Source organism: Malaya genurostris, chromosome 2 (assembly GCF_030247185.1).
Source record: "Malaya genurostris strain Urasoe2022 chromosome 2, Malgen_1.1, whole genome shotgun sequence".
Taxonomy (NCBI): domain Eukaryota; kingdom Metazoa; phylum Arthropoda; class Insecta; order Diptera; family Culicidae; genus Malaya; species Malaya genurostris.
Window position 1 is genome coordinate 109,014,277 of NC_080571.1, and position 21,056 is coordinate 109,035,332.

General features: G+C 37.8%; 3 protein-coding genes across 3 annotated transcripts; 1 reads left to right on the top strand and 2 right to left on the bottom strand.

Annotated features, from left to right (window-relative positions):
* Positions 1-1,713: 1,713 nt before the first annotated feature.
* LOC131429937 (exostosin-3) lies at positions 1,714-5,438 on the bottom strand. Its single transcript, XM_058594470.1, has 3 exons — positions 5,009-5,438; positions 2,361-4,949; positions 1,714-2,291 (listed from the first exon to the last, which is right to left on the bottom strand). The coding sequence occupies exons 1-3, from the start codon at positions 5,153-5,155 to the stop codon at positions 2,187-2,189; spliced, it is 2,841 nt and encodes a 946-aa protein (XP_058450453.1). The 5' UTR covers positions 5,156-5,438; the 3' UTR covers positions 1,714-2,186.
* Positions 5,439-16,150: 10,712 nt separating this feature from the next.
* On the top strand, positions 16,151-16,871 carry LOC131430447 (U6 snRNA-associated Sm-like protein LSm1). Its single transcript, XM_058595452.1, has 3 exons — positions 16,151-16,301; positions 16,360-16,544; positions 16,602-16,871. Exons 1-3 carry the CDS (start codon positions 16,253-16,255, stop codon positions 16,770-16,772), a joined length of 405 nt encoding a protein of 134 aa, XP_058451435.1. The 5' UTR covers positions 16,151-16,252; the 3' UTR covers positions 16,773-16,871.
* Positions 16,818-20,785, bottom strand: LOC131430446 (serine-rich adhesin for platelets). The gene is made up of 6 exons (XM_058595451.1): positions 20,377-20,785; positions 20,140-20,315; positions 19,133-20,082; positions 18,000-18,992; positions 17,333-17,703; positions 16,818-17,268 (listed from the first exon to the last, which is right to left on the bottom strand). The coding sequence occupies exons 1-6, from the start codon at positions 20,508-20,510 to the stop codon at positions 16,959-16,961; spliced, it is 2,934 nt and encodes a 977-aa protein (XP_058451434.1). The 5' UTR covers positions 20,511-20,785; the 3' UTR covers positions 16,818-16,958.
* Positions 20,786-21,056: the final 271 nt, after the last annotated feature.

Sequence of the window (21,056 nt, forward strand, 5' to 3'; positions counted from 1 at the left end):
TGAACAGCTTTTTGGCAATATTGACATGTGGCCATCTGATTGTCATAGGTAACAAGTGATTTGCACGGAATTCTTGTATCCTGACCGAAAGTCACATAAGAATGTATAGGCCTCTTCAAGCGCATGCGTAACAAACGTACGCCATTTAGAATACCGGGAAAAAAGTTCTTCCACTTTTCTTTTTCGATAGAGAGAATCTCTCCGTATTGGGACATAGTTTTGCGAATATAAGAATCGGTGACGCTTGAGGGAAGATCATGCACACGCACTTCTGTAGCACTATCTTCCATATATACTGGAATGTTGTACTTAATGTTCTCGTACTCCACATAGTGCATATTGTTATTGTCTTTTGCGAATTGGATTGCATCCAACTCTTTATTAAACTGGATGTAAACAACATTATTTGTCTTGTTGCATTGAAGTAAATGCACACGTTTAATGTCAAGATGCATTTGCTCCTTAAGCAAACCTACAAGTTCTCTTATCGAAGGTCGAATTTTGCACTGCCTGAAGTCAACAACAATTGTACTCTTTAGTGTCGGCAATAGCTTTTGTTCGTTTGGTTCACTCATTTCGAGGTCGTTCTATTGTTCACTACACAATACTGTACTTGGTTTCTTCCGTCCCGTACGTAAGCGGTTTTGTTATATCGACTGACTTGGATGATATGTGAAAGCGAACTGTACTACTAGTGCGAAATATGCCGTGCGAAACACGGTTGCCACATATACAGAATAATCTGTATTTTATTTCTCCTGAAAAAATACAGATTTAAATGTTGCGAAAGGAAAGCATTTTTTAGCACCGATATAAATCCACATTTGTTTAAAAAGTTTTTTTTAATATATTTCATGTTTCTATGCGGAATATGAAATCAAGTACGCCCCCTTTGATATGCTGGTAAAAATATGAAATCTGTTCCTTCACAAGTTACTCAACCCAGCGAATTATTGTTCGCTTCATTGGAAGATTATAATCGGTTGTGAACGCTATCAACCCTTTCAGTATATCATCCACGGATAACAGGTCAGCTTGAAAATAGTTGACGGAAGTCAGCGGCTTCCATCGGAGTTCGAATTCAACTCGTCATTCTCCAACACGAACGTCTTCATCAAAGGCCCTTTTTAGAACCACCATTATTTTATCATAAAGAACTATAAAAATTATTCCGTAATGTATGATTGCGTGTCAAAATGTTTGATGTAGCTTATCAGTACTTAAGTGTAGGTGCATCGTTTCAAATTCTAGTATTGAGTAAGGAGAATGCTTGCACAATTCACACAATCGATCAACTAACTGAAATTGGGAAGTGTGAAGTAAGCGTGCCAATTTTATTCGTATTCACGACATCCAGCTATGTCTCTGACATTACCCACCCGCCTTTTATAAACATTGTCGTATATTCAAAGTAGTAAATCAAAGTTTCCGCAAATGACGCATGCTAAGCACATAACATCTTGACAGAAAAAAAATGATGCTGATACATGTTGGTATTTTCAAAACGACAGAAATAACGATGGGGCGTATTAGATCTGGCAAATGTCAACAAGAGTTTCTGCTAGAGACATCTCTTGTTAAAGACCACATATGTTCAAATTAGGATACAAGACCAGGTCAGCAAAAGGAAACGCTGTAAGATGCAACCACCGGAAAAGGATTACGTGATCAGATTCGAATAAGATGGTAAATGATAGAAAAAAAATCGTTTCTGTTTATTTTTTCAATACATTATTAAAAATAATCTGGCACTGTTCGAATAAAACTGAATCACTTTACATAAAAACGACTAAAAACATAAGAATTTGCACGATTTTGCACTACCACTGAGTAAATGAATTCTACATAACCTGTAAACTAAATTGTTAGTTATTTTCTTGTAAAATCGTCAATACAAGCTGCCGTTAGATAAACTCAATTTACACATCTAATACAGAATTACAAGGCTACCTACAGAACTACAATTGCTTGTCACTAGTTTTATAACTGTCATTTAAAAGTTATGTTTAGTTTTTGGTCTAATGTATTTCCGTCTGTGCCCTACAGAACTTGTGACGTTGGTGCTGGTGGTAGAGATCAACTGGAATGGACTCTAACTACGGAAATATGCGCTTCCGGTAAACGAGACGAGGCGCACTGTGATGGTGCAGTTTGTTTTATGAAACATGGCGTACTTGTACGACAGTCTATATAAATTTAAAACACTTTTGCTTATCGTGTGGTATCCTCGTTTTAAACAGGATGGAATCGGCACGGTATTGAGTATTTAGCAAGGGTGTATAACCAAACACCTGTAAAAGAAAAGAGCATTCAATCAATTTTATCTTGGGATAACAGGATTTCAAAATGTTCTACAATACCTTTGTGAAGAAATTGATACATTTATGTCTCTCCTGAAAGTGTGTATCGTCTTCGCTGAGGGACACAGGACAACCGGGACAACGAAATGTCCATCTAGATGTTACCTTAACTGGTGGTTTTCGAGTTACATGTGATACTAGAAAATTCATCGCTATGTCCTCACAGTTCATATACTCATCGACTTTGTCACGGATGGCTTGGGGTAACACGTACGTGTACAAGTATGTGTAGTATTTATGAATGAACGCTGCCCCTGTCAGTACCATGCTTAGCTCACAGCTGTAATTAGAGTTGTAATTCCATGCGTCCAAAGTATTTGTATCCCAGGCATGAAAGCGTCCGGGGAATCCTACAACACGATCCCGATGCTCTCGCCACACGCGAAAACCAAACAGTATCTCATCGTGTCGTAGATGGGCATCGTCATCAACCGATAAAACTGCTTCGGTTTCAATGGCATCGAACGGTAGGAATCGATTGTTCAACGAATTTCGAGGCGCACGAACAACATGTACCGGAACTCCTATATCCGGCCAGCGCAAATCTTCCAGGGGAGGCTTGGGTGAATTCCATACAACGATGACTTTATGCAAGTAAGGAAGTCCGTAGAGCCTGCTGAGTGAATCCATCAACACTTGTTCGCGTTCGTATGTTAGGATCACAATTGTGAACTGTTCTCGGGGATAGTTGCCACCGAGAGCTTCCCCAAACTCTTTACCAGCCCCACCGGCACCCTTGCCAATGGGACGGAAACCCATATGCGAACCAATGAACTTTGCATCCGATGGTAGTACGGGATCGAACGGAAGCTGTGGATAAAGAGCAAACGGATCTGCCCAATCATTCCACGCTTCCCGAGACTGTATCAAGAGAGCAGTATAATTGCGTCGGTATGCTGGACTTGGATAGGGTGGTTCAATCGGTCCTAAGGATTCTTCCGGCTCCGCATCCAGAACAGGATCTGATTTTAGCGGAATGAAACTTGAATTGAATACACTATGAGCCACAACGGATGAAACTGGCTTCGGTGGAATACCGAGACGATCTCGTATACTGGCAATAATAGTATCAACTGTTGCCTGAACTGAGCTAAGATATCTTTCCCAGAAGATACGACCTTGACGACGCATGCTTAAAAGATCAGCGTCGGGAATTGCTCGTAGTAAAAAGTGCAACTCGGTAATTCTTGCCTTCGGTAGTAGTACAACCGCACGTCGCCACTCAATTGTCTCTGCGTATGGCAGCTCAATTTGATCACCTCCCAGAATCACCGGAATAGCACCTGCACGAAGAGCTTCGTACAAACGTGCTTGGAATAATGTTGTACTTACACTAAGCCCACCAGGGGACAACAAAAGTGTAAACGTTGCATCCTTCAGCACTGACTTTCGCGAATTATCCGTCCCGCATAGGGACCAATCCCGAACCGTTGAAGAACTTCGCAGTTCTGTAGCAGGAATGCATTCAAACTGAAGCAAGAAACGATCTTGTGTGTGTCCAGATGACATTTCCTTCATGTGCTCGATTATAAAATCATCAACAGTTTCCGCCTCCTCGTCGATATTGTTCAGCGATGACTGGTTCTGGCGAACGTTTATCTCTCCCTGAAAACTTAGCAAATACTTCCTTCTGGCCGGTAACATTGGACTACAGTCCTGCCAGATGTCCCCTCCCGGGGGACCTAGAATTGGTGGTACAACCAAATCAAATCCTCGTCGAAATTGACGCTCTTCGAAACTGGACTGCGCAACCATTGCTCGACCGGTATCCACATTCCGAAACACGTTCGTAGCTCCCACATTCAAATCTCGTCGGGCAAAATTTAGCAATACATGATTCCGACCGTCACCACCCCAGTATGGTAGTTGTTTTATTTTCGTCATATTCAAACTGGAACTTGCGAAACGTTTGGTGTTATCCAGATTTGTAGCACCGTAGCGGCCGTTTTTCACTGTTTCCTGTTCGGACAGCGCTTCACCTACAAGCACGAAAAACACGCACGCTTTCTTGGGATCATTGGTAAGATGCGCATTGTACCCTAGCGTCTGTTTAATTGTCGTCTTCAGAAATCCTTCGATATCGAAACCTTGGCCAACAACCGAAGCAACATCTGGATCGTACAGATAAACTGGGAACCCAGACGTAAGACTGCATCGAGAGTGGTCAAAACATGTACTCATTTTACATCCTCGTACTTGCGATATGCTAATGGGTTGGTTCAAATCTGGTAACGATGCAGGAAACAGTGGTTTCGGTAGTGCTAGCTCAGGTGTATTTCGCAGAACTGCTTCTTGTTGTGCAACTTGTGCTTGCTCGACAGATATTTTCAATCTTTCCAGTTCAGTCTGTTGTCTGCCCAATTCCTGCTTGAGCTCATCTATTTTTTGATTATAAAGCCCTATATCGGACTGCAGCTTTTGCCGCCTGGCTTCTAAATCTCGTAATTCCAACGAAACTGTCCCCTTTATCCTAAGCATTTCATCTATCCGAAGTTTCAAATCTGCTGCCTTAATCGGACTGATATCCTCAAAAGCCTCAAGCTGCGATCGTGTTCTGTGAATATCATTGCTGGGTGTGCTGGATTCATCCTGGAACAAATTTTCCATTAAAAATTCAAGAAAGAATCCCCTTTGAACTTCAAACTTACGTTTTGTAGCAAACAATAAAATACGAAAGGAATCAACAATAAGCAGACAGCGATTATGACACCAATCCGATAAAGTTTCTTACGTTTGAACCAGTTACAAATTCCACTAGATGTGGAGTTCCCGAGTAGTGATTCGTAGCTAGACATAGCCCTCACTTAATTGCCTATCATAGTGAAGGTAATAACTAATTGAATACCTAGTGCTCTAGTTATTAAGTGAGGAAAATCTCTACAAAATAATCTGAGGTATGCTCTAATTTTACACTAGAAATTTCACAATGGAATATTAGGCCACATGAACATATCAATTACACTTTACAAACAATTACATTTAACACAAATTTACGCTGATTTTTAGTTTTGAAACAATTATTAAGTAAATTTTTTGGAGTTTTTCGATATTTTTCAACAATGTTTACATATTTGACACTTCATCCCAGTGCGAAATATATGAATAGCATACACTGAAAATAATTTTTAACTCTGTTTTGAGAAGAAATGACTCATTGCCGAGCCGACGACACGACCTGCCACTCGACTATCAAAACTGTATCGCAAATCTAACTACCCCTCAGTAACTGGTAATGTCAAAACGGAATCGCTTGAAAAAATGTTGGAACTGGCAACACAAGTTGGTAAATTATTGATTTTGAAAAACAGTTACCAGTATCCTTGGAAACCACATATGAAATGTAAACATAAACAAGAGATTCTCACTTAAAACGAAACCACTAAGTGTAGTTGGCCGGCTGGTAGGTATTAAATTTATTCTTTCAGAGATCTGCCATAGCTGCATAATCTGCCATAGCGATTGTGTCGTATGCCGCTTTGAAGTCAATGGCGCGACATTTCTGGAGTACTTGTCTCATAACGAAAATGTAATTTGAAGTGGCGTACCGTACTGGCAACGCAAATTATTCACCACCAAAAAATTGATTTCGGTTGTTTAGGGCAATAAAAAACTTATCGTGTGTTATCTTCAGAGGGAATATATTCATCTAATTAAGCATTTATCACATTCATAACGTTCCCAGAAATACTTACATTCCTCGTTTAAAGTTTCAACTTTTTATGTCGTCTATTTTGAAGTCCAGCCTGCAGATTCAATAAAAAATATATCTGTACTAGAACATTTTTGCTTTTGCGTTGGGGATCAGAATGACCTGTAAATGCTTACCTTAACGCAAGAATTGTCCGGACTTCGCTAGGTGTCAGACGGCATGTTGTTGAAGACGAATCCTAATACTCAGGTAATTCTGAAACGCTCTCTAGATTCAGAATTGTCGCTATTTGTTGCAATCTTTCAAGCTTATCGCAAACGGACCAGGATTACCTCCCGTAAGGAATGAAGCCAATGCTCGAGCTTCCTGGTCTAAAACTAGTCCACCAAGCCGATTGAATGTAGACTTTTTGATAATTCGCTACAGACAACTTCACTAGTAATGATACTAATCAATCCATCATAATTTCTTTTTTCGAGATCGAACTATGTGTTTTTAGTTTTAGTTAGCGTTTAGAATATATGAAGATAACCACTCACCAAGCAGCGTTTGACAAACTTTATACACAATTTAGCCTCGAATGAATTATTGTTATTTTTTGCAGTTTTTTGTAAATGATTTTGAATAATCATGAAATGTGGAATTATTCCACAACTCATTCAAACTGTTTGTTTATTTATTCTGGTACTCCTTGGTAACTAGCTCATAGCAACTTAAACAGTGTTGCTTGAATAGTTAGTTTTTGTCATTTTCAAGGGGTCGCTATATTTATGGTAACTGGTGGTAAATCGCTCACGAACACTTTTTATTCCGATTTTTTTTCGGAGTGTCTGGTCGTGTCGTCGGCCGAGCTCTTTTATAAGCTACCCTAAGTTAGGTTGTTACACTCAGAAAAATAGTATGGTAACTGTTACTATATAGAGGGCCAACTTGACCATGAGCGTATAGTGGTTTTCAGCCGACTATGAAATCAGATGATTTCAACAATAGTCAAGTTCATGTTTACTATGAATGGTATCGGCTCTAGAATAGTAATATTGAACAGTATATTGTATGAATAACTAATACGATTGAGATGGTTAGCCTAACCATGACCGAATATTTTTTTTACATTGTAGTTTTTGCTATAACCAGAGTCATGGTATTTTTGACATTTCACTTCTAGTTATTTTGAAACTAAAAGCAGTGGTTGATTCAACAATGCTGAAGATCAGCAAAACATGAGCTAATGTTTAAAAGTTTTATGAATTTAAATTCTAAAATAAGAACAACAAAATAATTTCATTAAACTCTATTTTATTTTCGCATCAAATCAAATGATAATATACCTGGTGAAATATTGCTTAGCATTGCTTGATAGCATCAGTTGATCCAAGGCTCTGTCCGATGGAGTTTTTCCTGAAGCAGGAATTGGCAGCAGGAAAGAAATTATTAGCCAAGTCCAGATGCAAACCTCGATGCCCACCTGCGATTTTCCGTCGGATTCGAGCGAATTGAATCCGGCAATCAAATGATAATCTTCCTTTTCATCAATCGCTTGATGTTGTTTCTACAGCGACCGATAATGAATAATAAACCGTATACGAGATGTTGATTTCACTGGAAAACATAACCGTTGCCGGAAAATTTTTGAAAAATTAAATTTCAACGACGGAAACTAGTAAGGCTACAAACTTTACCTACCTGTAAGACCTACCAAAGTACACAGTCACAATATAGAATATTTTGTTCAAATCCATCACTGATGTGTTACCCATGTTCGAAATTTTCTGCTAAATTGTAACTGTATGTGACAATAACAGTACACCCGTTCATTGACAATTTGTATAGTCAGCACAAATGTAATACATAGTAGGTTGAAAAACACTATACGATAATGTGCTTCCTACATAAATTCTGTGGATATGGACTACATGAATAGTGTTTTCAAACTTCATAATCGTCTTTTAAACCATGTATCTATTTATGGTAACATTATTATATTGTGAACATATTTACATGGTAGCGATAACTATTTAGCTCCTCATATATCAAGGCTCGAGAGCAATTTCACCTTACTAGAAATTGTGATTTTAACTATTTGTTTTTATATTTGAGATGACTACCATTGTCAGGATGACTATGCCAGAAAAGTCATTAATACAAATAGTTTAGTCAAGTCGTAGTCTTGGTTGTCTAGTAATTTATACAATACAGATGGTGAATAGTCATATATCATGATTGTTGCTACTATTTAAGCATATAGTTGAAATGACGATGGAAAACAGGCTACGGTTACTATGGTATTTTGCTCAGTGTATCTACTCAAATTTTGACTTGATCGTAAAAAATGGGTAGCGTGCTTTGTTATGGCATCCCTCTTAGAAAAAAACGTTCAACGGTGGTCCTTCATTGGTCCAATACGTAGGATCATTGGTCCAATGGAAGTCCAATCAATCGTTCAACGGGAGGCCAACACGGGACCTTCGTTTGCCGATTTTGAAACAGACCGTTGTACCGAATGCCATTTTTTTTTTCAACAAACCCGGCAGACAGAGGTCCATTGTTGAGCCATTTTTAATATGAGGAGTTGGAGCCCCGTTGGACTAGTTTTACTGGAGAATTTCTGGAGAGAAGTTTTTTCCACTTTTTTAAACTAACACTACATACCTGCACAATATTTCTACCAAATACAAATAATAATACCCCTAAGTCCCATATAAACGAATCGCCAATGTTTGGTTCACAGCATGAACAAGTAAGCCTAGCAAATATCTCCCTTTCGTTGTGATAGCGTGAAAATGTGAAAGGAGATCGTTTCTGGCAACGCTTTATGCTAGTTGCTACGTGCAAAACAAACTTGTTTGTTTATCGTTGCTGTATTAAACTGCAACAATCAGTCTAAATATCGCCGGCTAATAAACCGAGAAGCTTTCGAAATGGTGAAAAGTTGCTTAGTAGAGGGATGTGACACACGAACAGGGTCGTCCGAAATTTCGCTCCATAGTTTTCCTAAGGATCAAAATATGTAAGTAATATGTTTACATATTTTTCACTATAATAAACAGTAACTATAGTGAACTTGTTCTTATCCTTCAGTGTTGCTAGTTTTACAGAAAATTCGTTAAAGTACATTGTCACTCTGACAGTGTATCATGACAATGTACCGCACGATGCAAAATGTGTCCTTGAAAATTTGTCGGAGTACTCCGTATTATAATTTGTATTTGTTTCTACTTCACGTAGAATAACAACAAATTTTATTTCTATGAAAAGGTAACTCTTAATTTTCACACTATATTTGCAAGAGAAAAAACAACAACAAACCATTCCAGCAAACTGAACGAAATTTTTTTGTTTTATTGGATTGCCGAATATTCAGTGAACGTTTCACTGAGCAAACAGTAAATCTTATGCTGACGGTTTCGGCAATATTTGACGTTTGTCAAATTTGAGGATGCCGAGACGCTCAGTAATTTCATTTTTGCCGAGATGATTGCTAATTACTCGGCTGTGCGAATCTCGGCATATTTTTGCCAAGACTCAGCTATAAAATTTAAGTGTGTAGAAGTCGGTGATAGTTGACTGGTGTCACGAGTGAATCGCTCATGAATATTGTTTTGTTTTCATCAAGAAATATATTGGCCGGAAATTTCCCGCTGGGGTAGTCGTTCAATTTTTACCGGGAATAGAAACCTCAATTCAGCTGTATTACAAAGAAAGACGAATCTTACTAAAGTAAACAAATCGAGTTTCTCTCTCGTTCGAATAAATGTTTCACAATCCTAAAATTTTGCCTAAACTTTCGGATTCTACAAAATTCTCAATCTTAGTAATAAAAAAAAATGTAATGGGCGAAATTATCAATTCATTTGTTTACGTAAGTTTCGCCCTTCGTGTCCCTTGCCAACAAACAGGGCGAAACTATTTATTTTCGATATTTTAGATGGATTCCGATCTTTTTACTACCCGAAATAGTAAACGAAAGAATAAAATTACCCGCAGATTTGTCTTAGTCGCAGAAACTTGCCCATTTCACGAAAAATTAGCGTGGAGTAACTTCGCAATTCACACAGTGAGCATAGAAGTAAACAAATCAAAAGAGTGCGAAATCATTTTTATGTTGATCTATTCAGTTGATATAAAGGAAAAGTGGAATAAATTTCATTCCTTTTAAAGATAAACCAACAGTTCATCGATTTATCAAAAATTCTAAGAATATACGATATACGGTAATTTCTAAATAGTCAAAACATTCATCAATGTATTTCTCCATTGGCTTTCAATGTTAAATTCGCCCTTCTTTGAAAAACATCTGAGTTGCAGGGTATAATCAGACCAAATACAAATTATAATACGGAGTACTCCGACAAATTTTCAAGGACACATTTTGCATCGTGCGGTACATTGTCATGATACACTGTCAGAGTGACAATGTACTTTAACGAATTTTCTATAAAACTAGCAACACTGAAGGGTAAGAACAAGTTCACTATAGTTACTGTTTATTATAGTGAAAAATATGTAAACATATTACTTACATATTTTGATCCTTAGGAAAACTATGGAGCGAAATTTCGGACGACCCTGTTCGTGTGTCACATCCCTCTACTAAGCAACTTCTCACCATTTCGAAGGCTTCTCGGTTTATTAGCCGGCGATATTTAGATTGATTGTTGCAGTTTAATACAGCAACGATAAACAAACAAGTTTGTTTTGCACCGTAGCAACTAGCATAAAGCGTTGCCAGAAACGATCTCCTTTCACATTTTCACACTATCGCAACGAAAGGGAGATATTTGCTAGGCTTACTTGTTCATGCTGTGAACCAAACATTGGCGATTCGTTTATATGGGACTTAGGGGTATTATTATTGCTATTTGATCAGACCCTGTCAGCTTGGAGCGAAATCAATCTTCAGTTCGGCAACGCCTTCGCACGGCGTCTCATTCAACATGTCATGTCAATTGTTTGGGTGCGCGGTGCTGCTATTTTGGCGCGTACGAATTTGACATTTCTCTCCCCTACTTCTATGCACGAGATTCGATGCGGACTCACCTGAGGGCGCCATGCTCGCAAAAAGGATGTGGCCAAAGATTTGTTCGGGAAATGTGAGAGCTGGATATCTTGTTAATATGATGTCTTTGGTATAATCTTGTTGAGGTTTCTATGCACGGTGAAAAATGAACGGCGGCCCTACTGAAAAATTGGTGACCAATAGGGTAACAGAGGTATTTTGGCCACTTCATATATTTTGGCCCACCTAACAAACTTTATCGATTTTATCGGATTTTATCCATGTTAAGAACCCCATGTTGCATCAATTTGATGCCTATCATATTAAATTACCTATTGCGGAAGGGTTTTCAAAGATATCACAACATTTGGTGGATATTTGTACAAAGTGGGCCAAAATAAAATCAATCCTAAAGTGGGCCAAAATACCTCTGTTACCCTACGTTTCCTGATGAAAACAAAACAATATGTAAAAGCGATTCACACGCCGCATCAGGCGACTATCGCCGGCATGGAACGGTTACGGAACAAAAACATTAATTGTAAGCAATTCATATGAAGGGACACTACATCAAGTTCACGGAACATTTCAACGTCGGGTACGTGAGCAACATTTGGCTAAAAAAATAATAAATTAATCTTAACGTCGACCGAAGTTGATTGATCATCTGAATCGTGCTTAATGCATGCGTTTCCTGATAAAAACAAACCAATCCCATTTGCATTTGTGATTGTAAGTGAGCTGTGCACAAATCTATTCATACACGAAATTAAAATGTGTGCGAGCCGAAGTCAAAGTTTGTTGTAGGTTCAATCTTACACTGCGGTAAAAACATTTTTGTCTCATAATCATGCATTGCGGAAAATGCATATAGAGTTTCATAAGCTATGAACTTATGAACCAAGTAGAAGCCAGTTCCATTACGTGTTATAGAGTTTCATAAACGGTTTTATGCCTTTCTCAACTGTTCTCTTGGCATTGCAGTATTGTTTATTACATATATGTCTTCAATAATTGGCACGCTGCGGCTCGACAAAATTCACTGGGTTATTTTATCTTCGAAATGCACAATGTGCAAAGGTTAGGAGACATTACCGAATGAAGATATTTTCAGGTGAGTGTATGTTGTTGTTATTAAACATACTTAACTATTTCGTATCGCATCGAAACTCGGGAGATGATGAATCTACTGCTTTTTTCTCCATGTAGCGACAGTACTAGACGAGAGAAGATCATTTCTCCTTCATCAACTCCTGAGAGCTTATTGAATAGTGCTAAATATTGCAATCCTTTCGGTTGGGTAAGAATCCAATCTCCGACTTTCATTTCCCCATCAATATATGCAGCCGATTTTAAAAGCTATTTTATACATTAATATGAGCACACTATCATTCTAGTGTTTTACACTCAATGAAGAACTACTCTCGAAATTAAAGTATTTCAGTTCATAAGCTAATAGTTTTTACTATCTGCAAAATAGAGCCAACTAAATTTACCAACGATCTTCTTAAATTAACCAACACACTTAAAACCATTTCTCATAATAAAATGTCGAAACAGAACGGCAACACGTTAATTTGCTGATTACTCAGTAATCAATACGCAAGTTTGACATAATTGCTTGCTGAATTTATCAGTAAACAACAGATATGCCGACATCAGCAGATACGTTTGCCGAGATTTCGGAATATGCGCTAGCTGTTGCCTAAATTCAGTACGCCGCGTTACGTTTTCGCTTCCGTGCTCGATACAAAATTTAGGGGGATTACGATAAACTAACCCAATGCAAGGAATAGTTAAATGGATCAAAGTTCGTTCAAATCGAACAATACCGTATATGCAACATTATGTTGGAAGTTTAAAATAAATATACTAAAACCTTTCTTTATTTTCATACTTCCACCTTGGCTCAAAGCGTCCGCATCCGGAAAAGCCGCAGTTAACAGGGATGTCTGAGAAATTGGTGAAGGAGACTGATCTTTAGTTTGTAGAAAAGTAGTAATCCGCATCGAATCGGAAATACTGTCAGCATTTAATACTCTTTGCATGGCTTTTAAAGTATGCGGTATTTTCGTGATTTTTTTTTGGAATTCTGCTATCTTTGTTCATCCTTTAAATTTTCAGGAGGAAAATGCACCCGTTCTTCATGAAATTCGTCGAGTCAATCCTCTTTTTTTTTGTTTTAGACTACTTAGATTGAAGTTTGTCTGTATCGCAATAATTACCGTTGTTTTATAGAAATTAGACTACAATCTATAAATATGCTAAAACTATATTGCGTCATTTAGTAAACCAATATAATTATTGTTTACAATATTATTTGAGTTGTATCTGGATTACTTAGTAATTCAATTATTATAATATTTGTTTCACGATGTATTTTTTTATTATTGTTCTCTCTTGTGGCTAGATTACTCTACCATAGGTATCAACTTAATTTTATTTATTTTTTGTGCCACTTGTTTTCAGATAGAGACTTTAACTCTATTTGCAAAAAAATCTTAAACCTCCTTTAAGTGCAAATAAAATGATATTTTGACCCTACATGGCGTGTGTATAACGTTGATCAATCACAAGCCAAATCAATAGGATAATTACTAATTACTGCTGACTCGATTTTTTTTAAATTTCATTGCTTTGCCGAATATTCAGTGAAAGTTTTACTGAACAAACAATAAATCTTTTTCTGACGATTTCGGCAATGTTTGACGTTTGTCAAATTTGAGATTTTCAGTAATTTTAATTTTTGCCGAAATGATTGCTGATTACTCGGCTCTGCGGATCTTGAAATTTTTTTGCCGAGACTCAGCTAAAAAATTTTAGTGTGAACATTATTTTTTGTGTGCTGTTTAGGCGCGCACGGATTTGACAAGATTTGATGCGGACTCGTCTGAGGGTGCCATGCTCGCAAAAAAGTATGTTACTTACAATTTGTTTGTAAAATGTGAGAGCTGAAGACATCCAGATAATATGGTTTCGTTGATTTATTCGTATGAAAGAGAAACTCGATTTTTTTGCTTCTGCTCGCAGAGAAAAAAAATTGTAAATATAACCAAATTTAGGTTTCACGCAACGATTATTTGTTAAAATAGTGACAAAAGAAAATCTTGTTTGATATAGAAAATATTGCTGCTTGAAACTACAAAATATGATAATCAATTTTACTCATTCCCGTTTTTACACGATCGAATTATTCACATACCGCTGTAAAGCCCTGTTTTTTATTTTTATAGCATCCAAACGATTCGGTGCTCCTTCAGTCTGACCAAAACAGAGAACCTGCATCAAATATTTTTTGTAAAGAAAATGTGTTATGTAATGTTATGCAAATTTGTAAAATATACTTAATCATCAATACAGTACACTTATATTGTTGGAAACCCCCTAGGAAATGGAAGAAGCAGATCAAATTTTACTTATGAAACGCGTACAAACTTCTTCCGTGGGAGACAATAATGCTGTGGTTTATACGCGCGAGAAAAAAAAATGTTCTGGTTTATATGAAATAAAACTAACGCGGTTCATTTAAACAGTAAACTTAATTGTATCATTACACAAATAATATCATAGAGAAATTGAACCAAATTTTTTCTTGATGTGAAGATATAGCAGGATTGAGTCAACGAGGACATTACCGATAACATTAACTCAACTTTGGTTGACATGTAAAAGAATGTTATTTTATTTCAACAATAAACTCAGCCGGAACAAATAAATTTTTGGTTTGGTTGGACCAAAATTTTGATTCAAATCAAACAGAGATCGTTGTTTTTGTTGAAGGGAGAAATTGTTTTGTAACAATCATATTCTAGCTTGAAATGAATATAAATCAAATTGTTTTGTTATTTTAAGCATGCTCAATTTCTCTGCTTTGACGTTTGTCAAATTTGAGATTTTCAGTAATTTTAATTTTTGCCGAAATGATTGCTGATTACTCGGCTCTGCGGATCTTGAAATTTTTTTGCCGAGACTCAGCTAAAAAATTTTAGTGTGAACATTATTTTTTGTGTGCTGTTTAGGCGCGCACGGATTTGACAAGATTTGATGCGGACTCGTCTAAGGGTGCCATGCTCGCAAAAAAGTATGTTACTTACAATTTGTTTGTAAAATGTGAGAGCTGAAGACATCCAGATAATATGGTTTCGTTGATTTATTCGTATGAAAGAGAAACTCGATTTTTTGCTTCTGCTCGCAGAGAAAAAAAATTGTAAATGTAACCAAATTTAGGTTTCACGCAACGATTTTTTTGTTAAAATAGTGACAAAAGAAAATCTTGTTTGATATAGAAAATATTGCTGCTTGAAACTACAAAATATGATAATCAATTTTACTCATTCCCGTTTTTACACGATCGAATTATTCACATACCGCTGTAAAGCCCTGTTTTTTTTATTTTTATAGCATCCAAACGATTCGGTGCTCCTTCAGTCTGACCAAAACAGAGAACCTGCATCAAATATTTTTGTAAAGAAAATGTGTTATGTAATGTTATGCAAATTTGTAAAATATACTTAATCATCAATACATACACTTATATTGTTGGAAACCCCCTAGGAAATGGAAGAAGCAGATCAAATTTTACTTATGAAACGCGTACAAACTTCTTCCGTGGGAGACAATAATGCTGTGGTTTATACGCGCGAGAAAAAAATGTTCTGGTTTATATGAAATAAAACTAACGCGGTTCATTTAAACAGTAAACTTAATTGTATCATTACACAAATAATATCATAGAGAAATTGAACCAATTTTTTTCTTGATGTGAAGGTATAGCAGGATTGAGTCAACGAGGACATTACCGATAACATTAACTCAACTTTGGTTGACATGTAAAAGAATGTTATTTTATTTCAACAATAAACTCAGCCGGAACAAATAAATTTTTGGTTTGGTTGGACCAAAATTTTGATTCAAATCAAACAGAGATCGTTTTTTTTTTGTTGAAGGGAGAAATTGGTTTGTAACAATCATATTCTAGCTTGAAATGAATATAAATCAAATTGTTTTGTTATTTTAAGCATGCTCAATTTCTCTGCGTGTGGAAGATTCGCCCTTCTTTGAAAACAGTCGAACTATTTAACATTGGACAGAAAGCCTATTCAGGAAATTTTTCGGAATGAAATGTCAAATTTTGTTTACATTTACCGGTTCGGTCTAGGGTTTTGTTCGTTTGTGATTAGTATACTCGTTTTATTGTAATTTATTGTTTGTTATCCTGTTAAATTCGTTTCAAGTTGCAAGTTGAACATGGAAAATCCACTTTTTGGCACAGCACATCTACTGGATGAAGTGGATAGTAAGATTTAGAAATAAAATTTCTGTACAAACCCTTAGGATAATGCATATTTTTGTAGAGAAATTGATGGTTTTATTAAGGGATGGTCGGACATTAATAGGATACTTACGCAGTGTCGATCAATTTGCCAACCTAGTTTTGCACCGTACTATTGAGCGAATACACGTTGGGAACGAGTATGGTGATATTCAACGTGGCGTATTCATAATACGGGGTGAAAACGTTGTACTACTAGGCGAAATTGTACGTAAAAATTTCAACCAACCATTTCAATCTTATTATTTTTAAAATTATTTACAGGACAGAGAAAAGGAAAATAATCTTCCTCTTAAAGAAATCTCTGTTGATGATATCTTGGATGCACAACGACGAGAACAAGAAGCCAAACAGGAGAAGCATCGACTGATATCGAAAGCCCTAAAAGAACGAGGTCTAAACATGAACTCTGAACTAACACAAGACGAATTTTAGGCAGGAAACTGTTTTTCATATTATACATTTTTAGCAGAAACTACGTTTCGATGTATCGCTAAGGTTTATTATAGGTCTACTTTCTTTTTCCAACAAAAATATGTTTATTGATGGTTTGATTAACTGCAATATTGTAAGATAAAGTGAAATTGATTGAACCAATTTCCGGTTATGCATCGCAGCTCTTTAAAGAGATGTTTCGTCCAATTCTGTTCCACTGCTTATTGGGAACTGATTCGAGGAGATATTTTCTTCTCGAGATGATGGGTCGGAAGTAACCTGATGTACATTACGATGTCGTAGTTTGACCAGATTTTTGTCGTAATTTCCCTCCGTAGGTTTATTTCCATTCATACAAAACAGTAGACTTTCGCTCATTTTTGACTCACTCAGATGGTCTAACTCGGCACTGGAGTCGTAGTCGTCAGGCTGACTTGAGAATGACAAATCCGCTGGGCTATCGTCGGTCATCACACTACGGCTTAACAAATAATCTCTGCAATCAATCGAAGTGACATACTATCATTCCTGAAGGAACATCAATCAATGCCAATACTTACCTAAACGTACTGGTTAGAGAAGTTGATTGTTCATCAGCGCCGTTGTTTCCTACATTGACGGCACCGTCAACCATGGATAAGCCAGATTCGGCCACTGCAGACCGTTCGCTTGGAAACGCCGGTATTCCAGTATCGTTCAATTGCCTAGTCCTAAGGCTTCCCGTCCGTGAACAGGGATCGGGCTGGGTAGAGTTCTCGCCGGCATGTGTCTGGAATGTGGCAATCGCTATTTCGGCAGCATCATCTTCATCTTCTTCACGTAGACTGGAGAAGCTGTTTTGATTTGCGTACGAAGACTGTTGCTGCTCTCCCACGTTCAGGCCCGCCAGGAGCATTACCGGTTTGCGAGACCTTGGTGTCATGATAGATTCCTGATGGGTGAAGTTTGAAAATTTGGTTAAATAAATGAGTGTTTGGCTGGATCAATTTAGCCAATACAAAACGAATAAGGTGAAACTTTTCTTATCTATTGGATTAACAAACGAAAATTTATACTTTTTTTTTGTTGAGTTTGGTAAATTCGAAAACGGATACTTCCAAAATGGTTTTTACAGCTCCCATTAAACTGCCTTTGAATAAGATTTAATTGAAATGATCGGAAAATTTTGTTCACACAATGAATGGAATGACGTGTGATGAATTGAACATTGCAAAAGCTGTTACCGACCTGCATTGATTTCGGCATCCGCTGGGTGGATTTGGTGATCGGTGACATAGATTCGCGTCCGCTCAGCGCCGGAGTGCTTGTTAAACAACCGTGACTCCAACCGTTCGCATCTAGATTTGCGTTGTTTTCGTTCACCATGTTGACCAAATCGTACTCCTCCTGTCCGTGTCTAGTTTGACCAGTTTTACCGAGAATCGTCGATAAAGCCATCAAACGACAATCCGGAGAAACAACAGAACCAACTGAACCGGACATGGAGCAGGTTTCCATAGATTTTTTGGCACTTTTGAGGTTATCTTCAAAGCAACATTTCAGCAGAGACGTTGAGGACGACGATTTCTTGGCCGTACGGCTCTCCTGGCCAAAGGGTAACCGCAAATTTCCCATCGAAACACCTTTGATTAGTTTATTCTTGAGAAAAGAAATTTTTCTCTCTTTGCCAGTGGCCGCTTGTGCCGATGGTTGTTCGGTCATTATGGTGCTCAAATTGGGTTCGGATTTATATTTCGATCTACTGTCACTTAGATTCGGTGAACAATATCGATCTTCTTCGTTGTCACTGAGCGTTCTGCCTTCCTCTAGTATGATGTTTTCATGAACTTCGTCATCACAGCCTCCGATGTCGTCACCTTCCTGTTCAACGAAATCATCGTCGTCTTCGGGAGGCAGTGGTTCCTCTTCCCCATCTACCGATTCGAATCGAGTCCTTTTTATGTCCGTCTCTTCACTATCGACAAATTCTACGGTTCGCTTTGTTTCGTGTCGGTTCGATTGCATGGTTGCAGCAGAAGTGCTGCTGCTGGTACTTCTTCGGTTTGGTGAAGAAGAACATGACCGGGATGTGGTAAGTCCCGTTTCAGAAGACGAAGATGATGAGCTAGAGATCGTCGAACAACGCTTCGCTAGCACCATTGGAGAGTTGGATGCCGAGGAAACTGGTGTCTGAAATAGCACCCGTTGCTTCGGGATGTGAGAAACTGCTCCGTTTGGAGTCTGATTCATTCGTTCAATGCAAAAGCAATAAATAATGTGAAATTATGCATGCGTTAGCAACAATGATGGTGAATGATATGGAAAAAGAAGTTACAAAGTTATATTAATAACGATTTGAGCATGCATTGAAAAACGTTTACCTGGAAGCACACCGGAGTTTGACTGTTCCGCTTCGGAGTTTTCGATATCATTCCTTTGTGAAAGATGTGTCTCTTGATAGAATCACCAATCGATTTGGGTGCCTTCGCAGTCGAACCTCCGGAATTTTTTTCCCTTAACATTAACACTTGTAACGGCGTTCCGTGACCATTTTCCCGGTTGAACTGTTTGATCAGTTTTTTCTTCCGAGATGATTCCGGGAGACTTTGGATGTGCGCATACAGTTGTGCCAGTGCGGTGTCGGTCGAGTTCATACTGTGAGCTTCGGCGGTTTTTTCACGATCCACGAATGTGTAAACCGTATTGGCAACCGAATCCGAAGTAATCGATTCGTTCAGTATGTGATCTGGTGACATCGTCTTACGACGTTTCCGCTCAGCATAGAATGCACGTATGTCTGTCGCTAGCTTCGGTGGAATATGAAATAATCTCGGTCCCGTTTTGATCATAAAACTTATAATACTGCACATCTGCTGGGCTGTTGCGTGCAGACCTTCTGGAGAGAGCTTACGGGGGCATATCAGATGAGGTGTGAACAACGTGGCTAGATTATCAGCAGACATTTTGTTCATTGCTTCGTGCTGGATAGTGGTGTGCAGCATGTCGATAATGCATTGCAGTAGTGTACTGTTCTCCTTCGGCAGTAATAGAAACAAAAGCTGAATCGCATTCAGCAACCGATCCTCGCGAACTGTAACGCAATCTTTGGAATGGCAAAATTCCGCCACCTGACAGTATGCCGAATAGTACAACTCTGTCAGTAGAGGTTCAGAGAGATCCGCTAGGAAACTCTTCAGAACGCTAGCACAATCATGGGCTGTGAAGTCTCCATTTTCGAGGCATATAGGAATACCTTGAACTAAAGCGTTCTTCAGTTCGGTTTGTCGACTGAGCGAACCTGTCTTTCGAAAAATACCTTCCTGTGTTACATCTGTAAAATTAGATAATGCAATTAAACACGCAACGCTAGTGCATTGAGCGCTAATACTTTTATCCTGTATGAGAAATTGGATCAGCTGTTGCACATCACGAATGTTCTGTTTGGTAAGTACAGTTTTGACCGCTTCCGGTGAAGTAGATTTAGTGGAAGCGCATGACTTAGCCTTTTTATGAAAGCCTTTCCATTTCTTGTTTTTCATTTTCTCAATTACTGCTGGATCGTTCCTGAAATTATTATCCAAATATTAGATGTTATGCTTCAATGTTCTACTCTCGTATCATTTACTCAGTATCAGTATTCAAATCGAGTTCGAACGACAGGTGCATTCTAACAAGAGTGTTGAACTGCTCAGGATGCTCATTTTGCAATCGGTGCGCAATCTCCTGGTCCAACAGGATTGATCCCTCGGTTTCACACATAATCTAACACAACTATTTATTTAATAAACAGGAATTTTACATGCGCTATGCCATTATATTAATTTGTTTAACGATCAAATCACTGCTTTTTAATTAGCAACCCTAAATCATTCGAAATAATATGTCTAACGTTTCGTCTGTAAGATCCATGATTCTTAATACTTAAATCAATACAGTTGAATTTATTATACTGTCTAAACACTTCGGAACCGAAACCGGATTCAAAAAATTAAAAAGTTCGTGCGCCGTTTATAAACCGAAATGATCCTAGTGTCAAATCGTTCGAACAAAAGGCCTTTCAATTTTCAAAACAGTGTCATCAGAAACGACTTTCATACACGTTCATTGGATATGACTCCAAATTTGGGTTGCGACTACTCAAATCTATACAGTGAAGCAATCTGTCAACATTTCGATAGTCCCACGACAGAAGGGCCTGATTGCAAAATGAGAGCCTCTCTTTTTTACATTCTCTTTTGATTATTACGGAGCCATTCTTGCAATTTCTCTTTCCAATATAAATCGAAAGCTTGTAGTTTTACATTG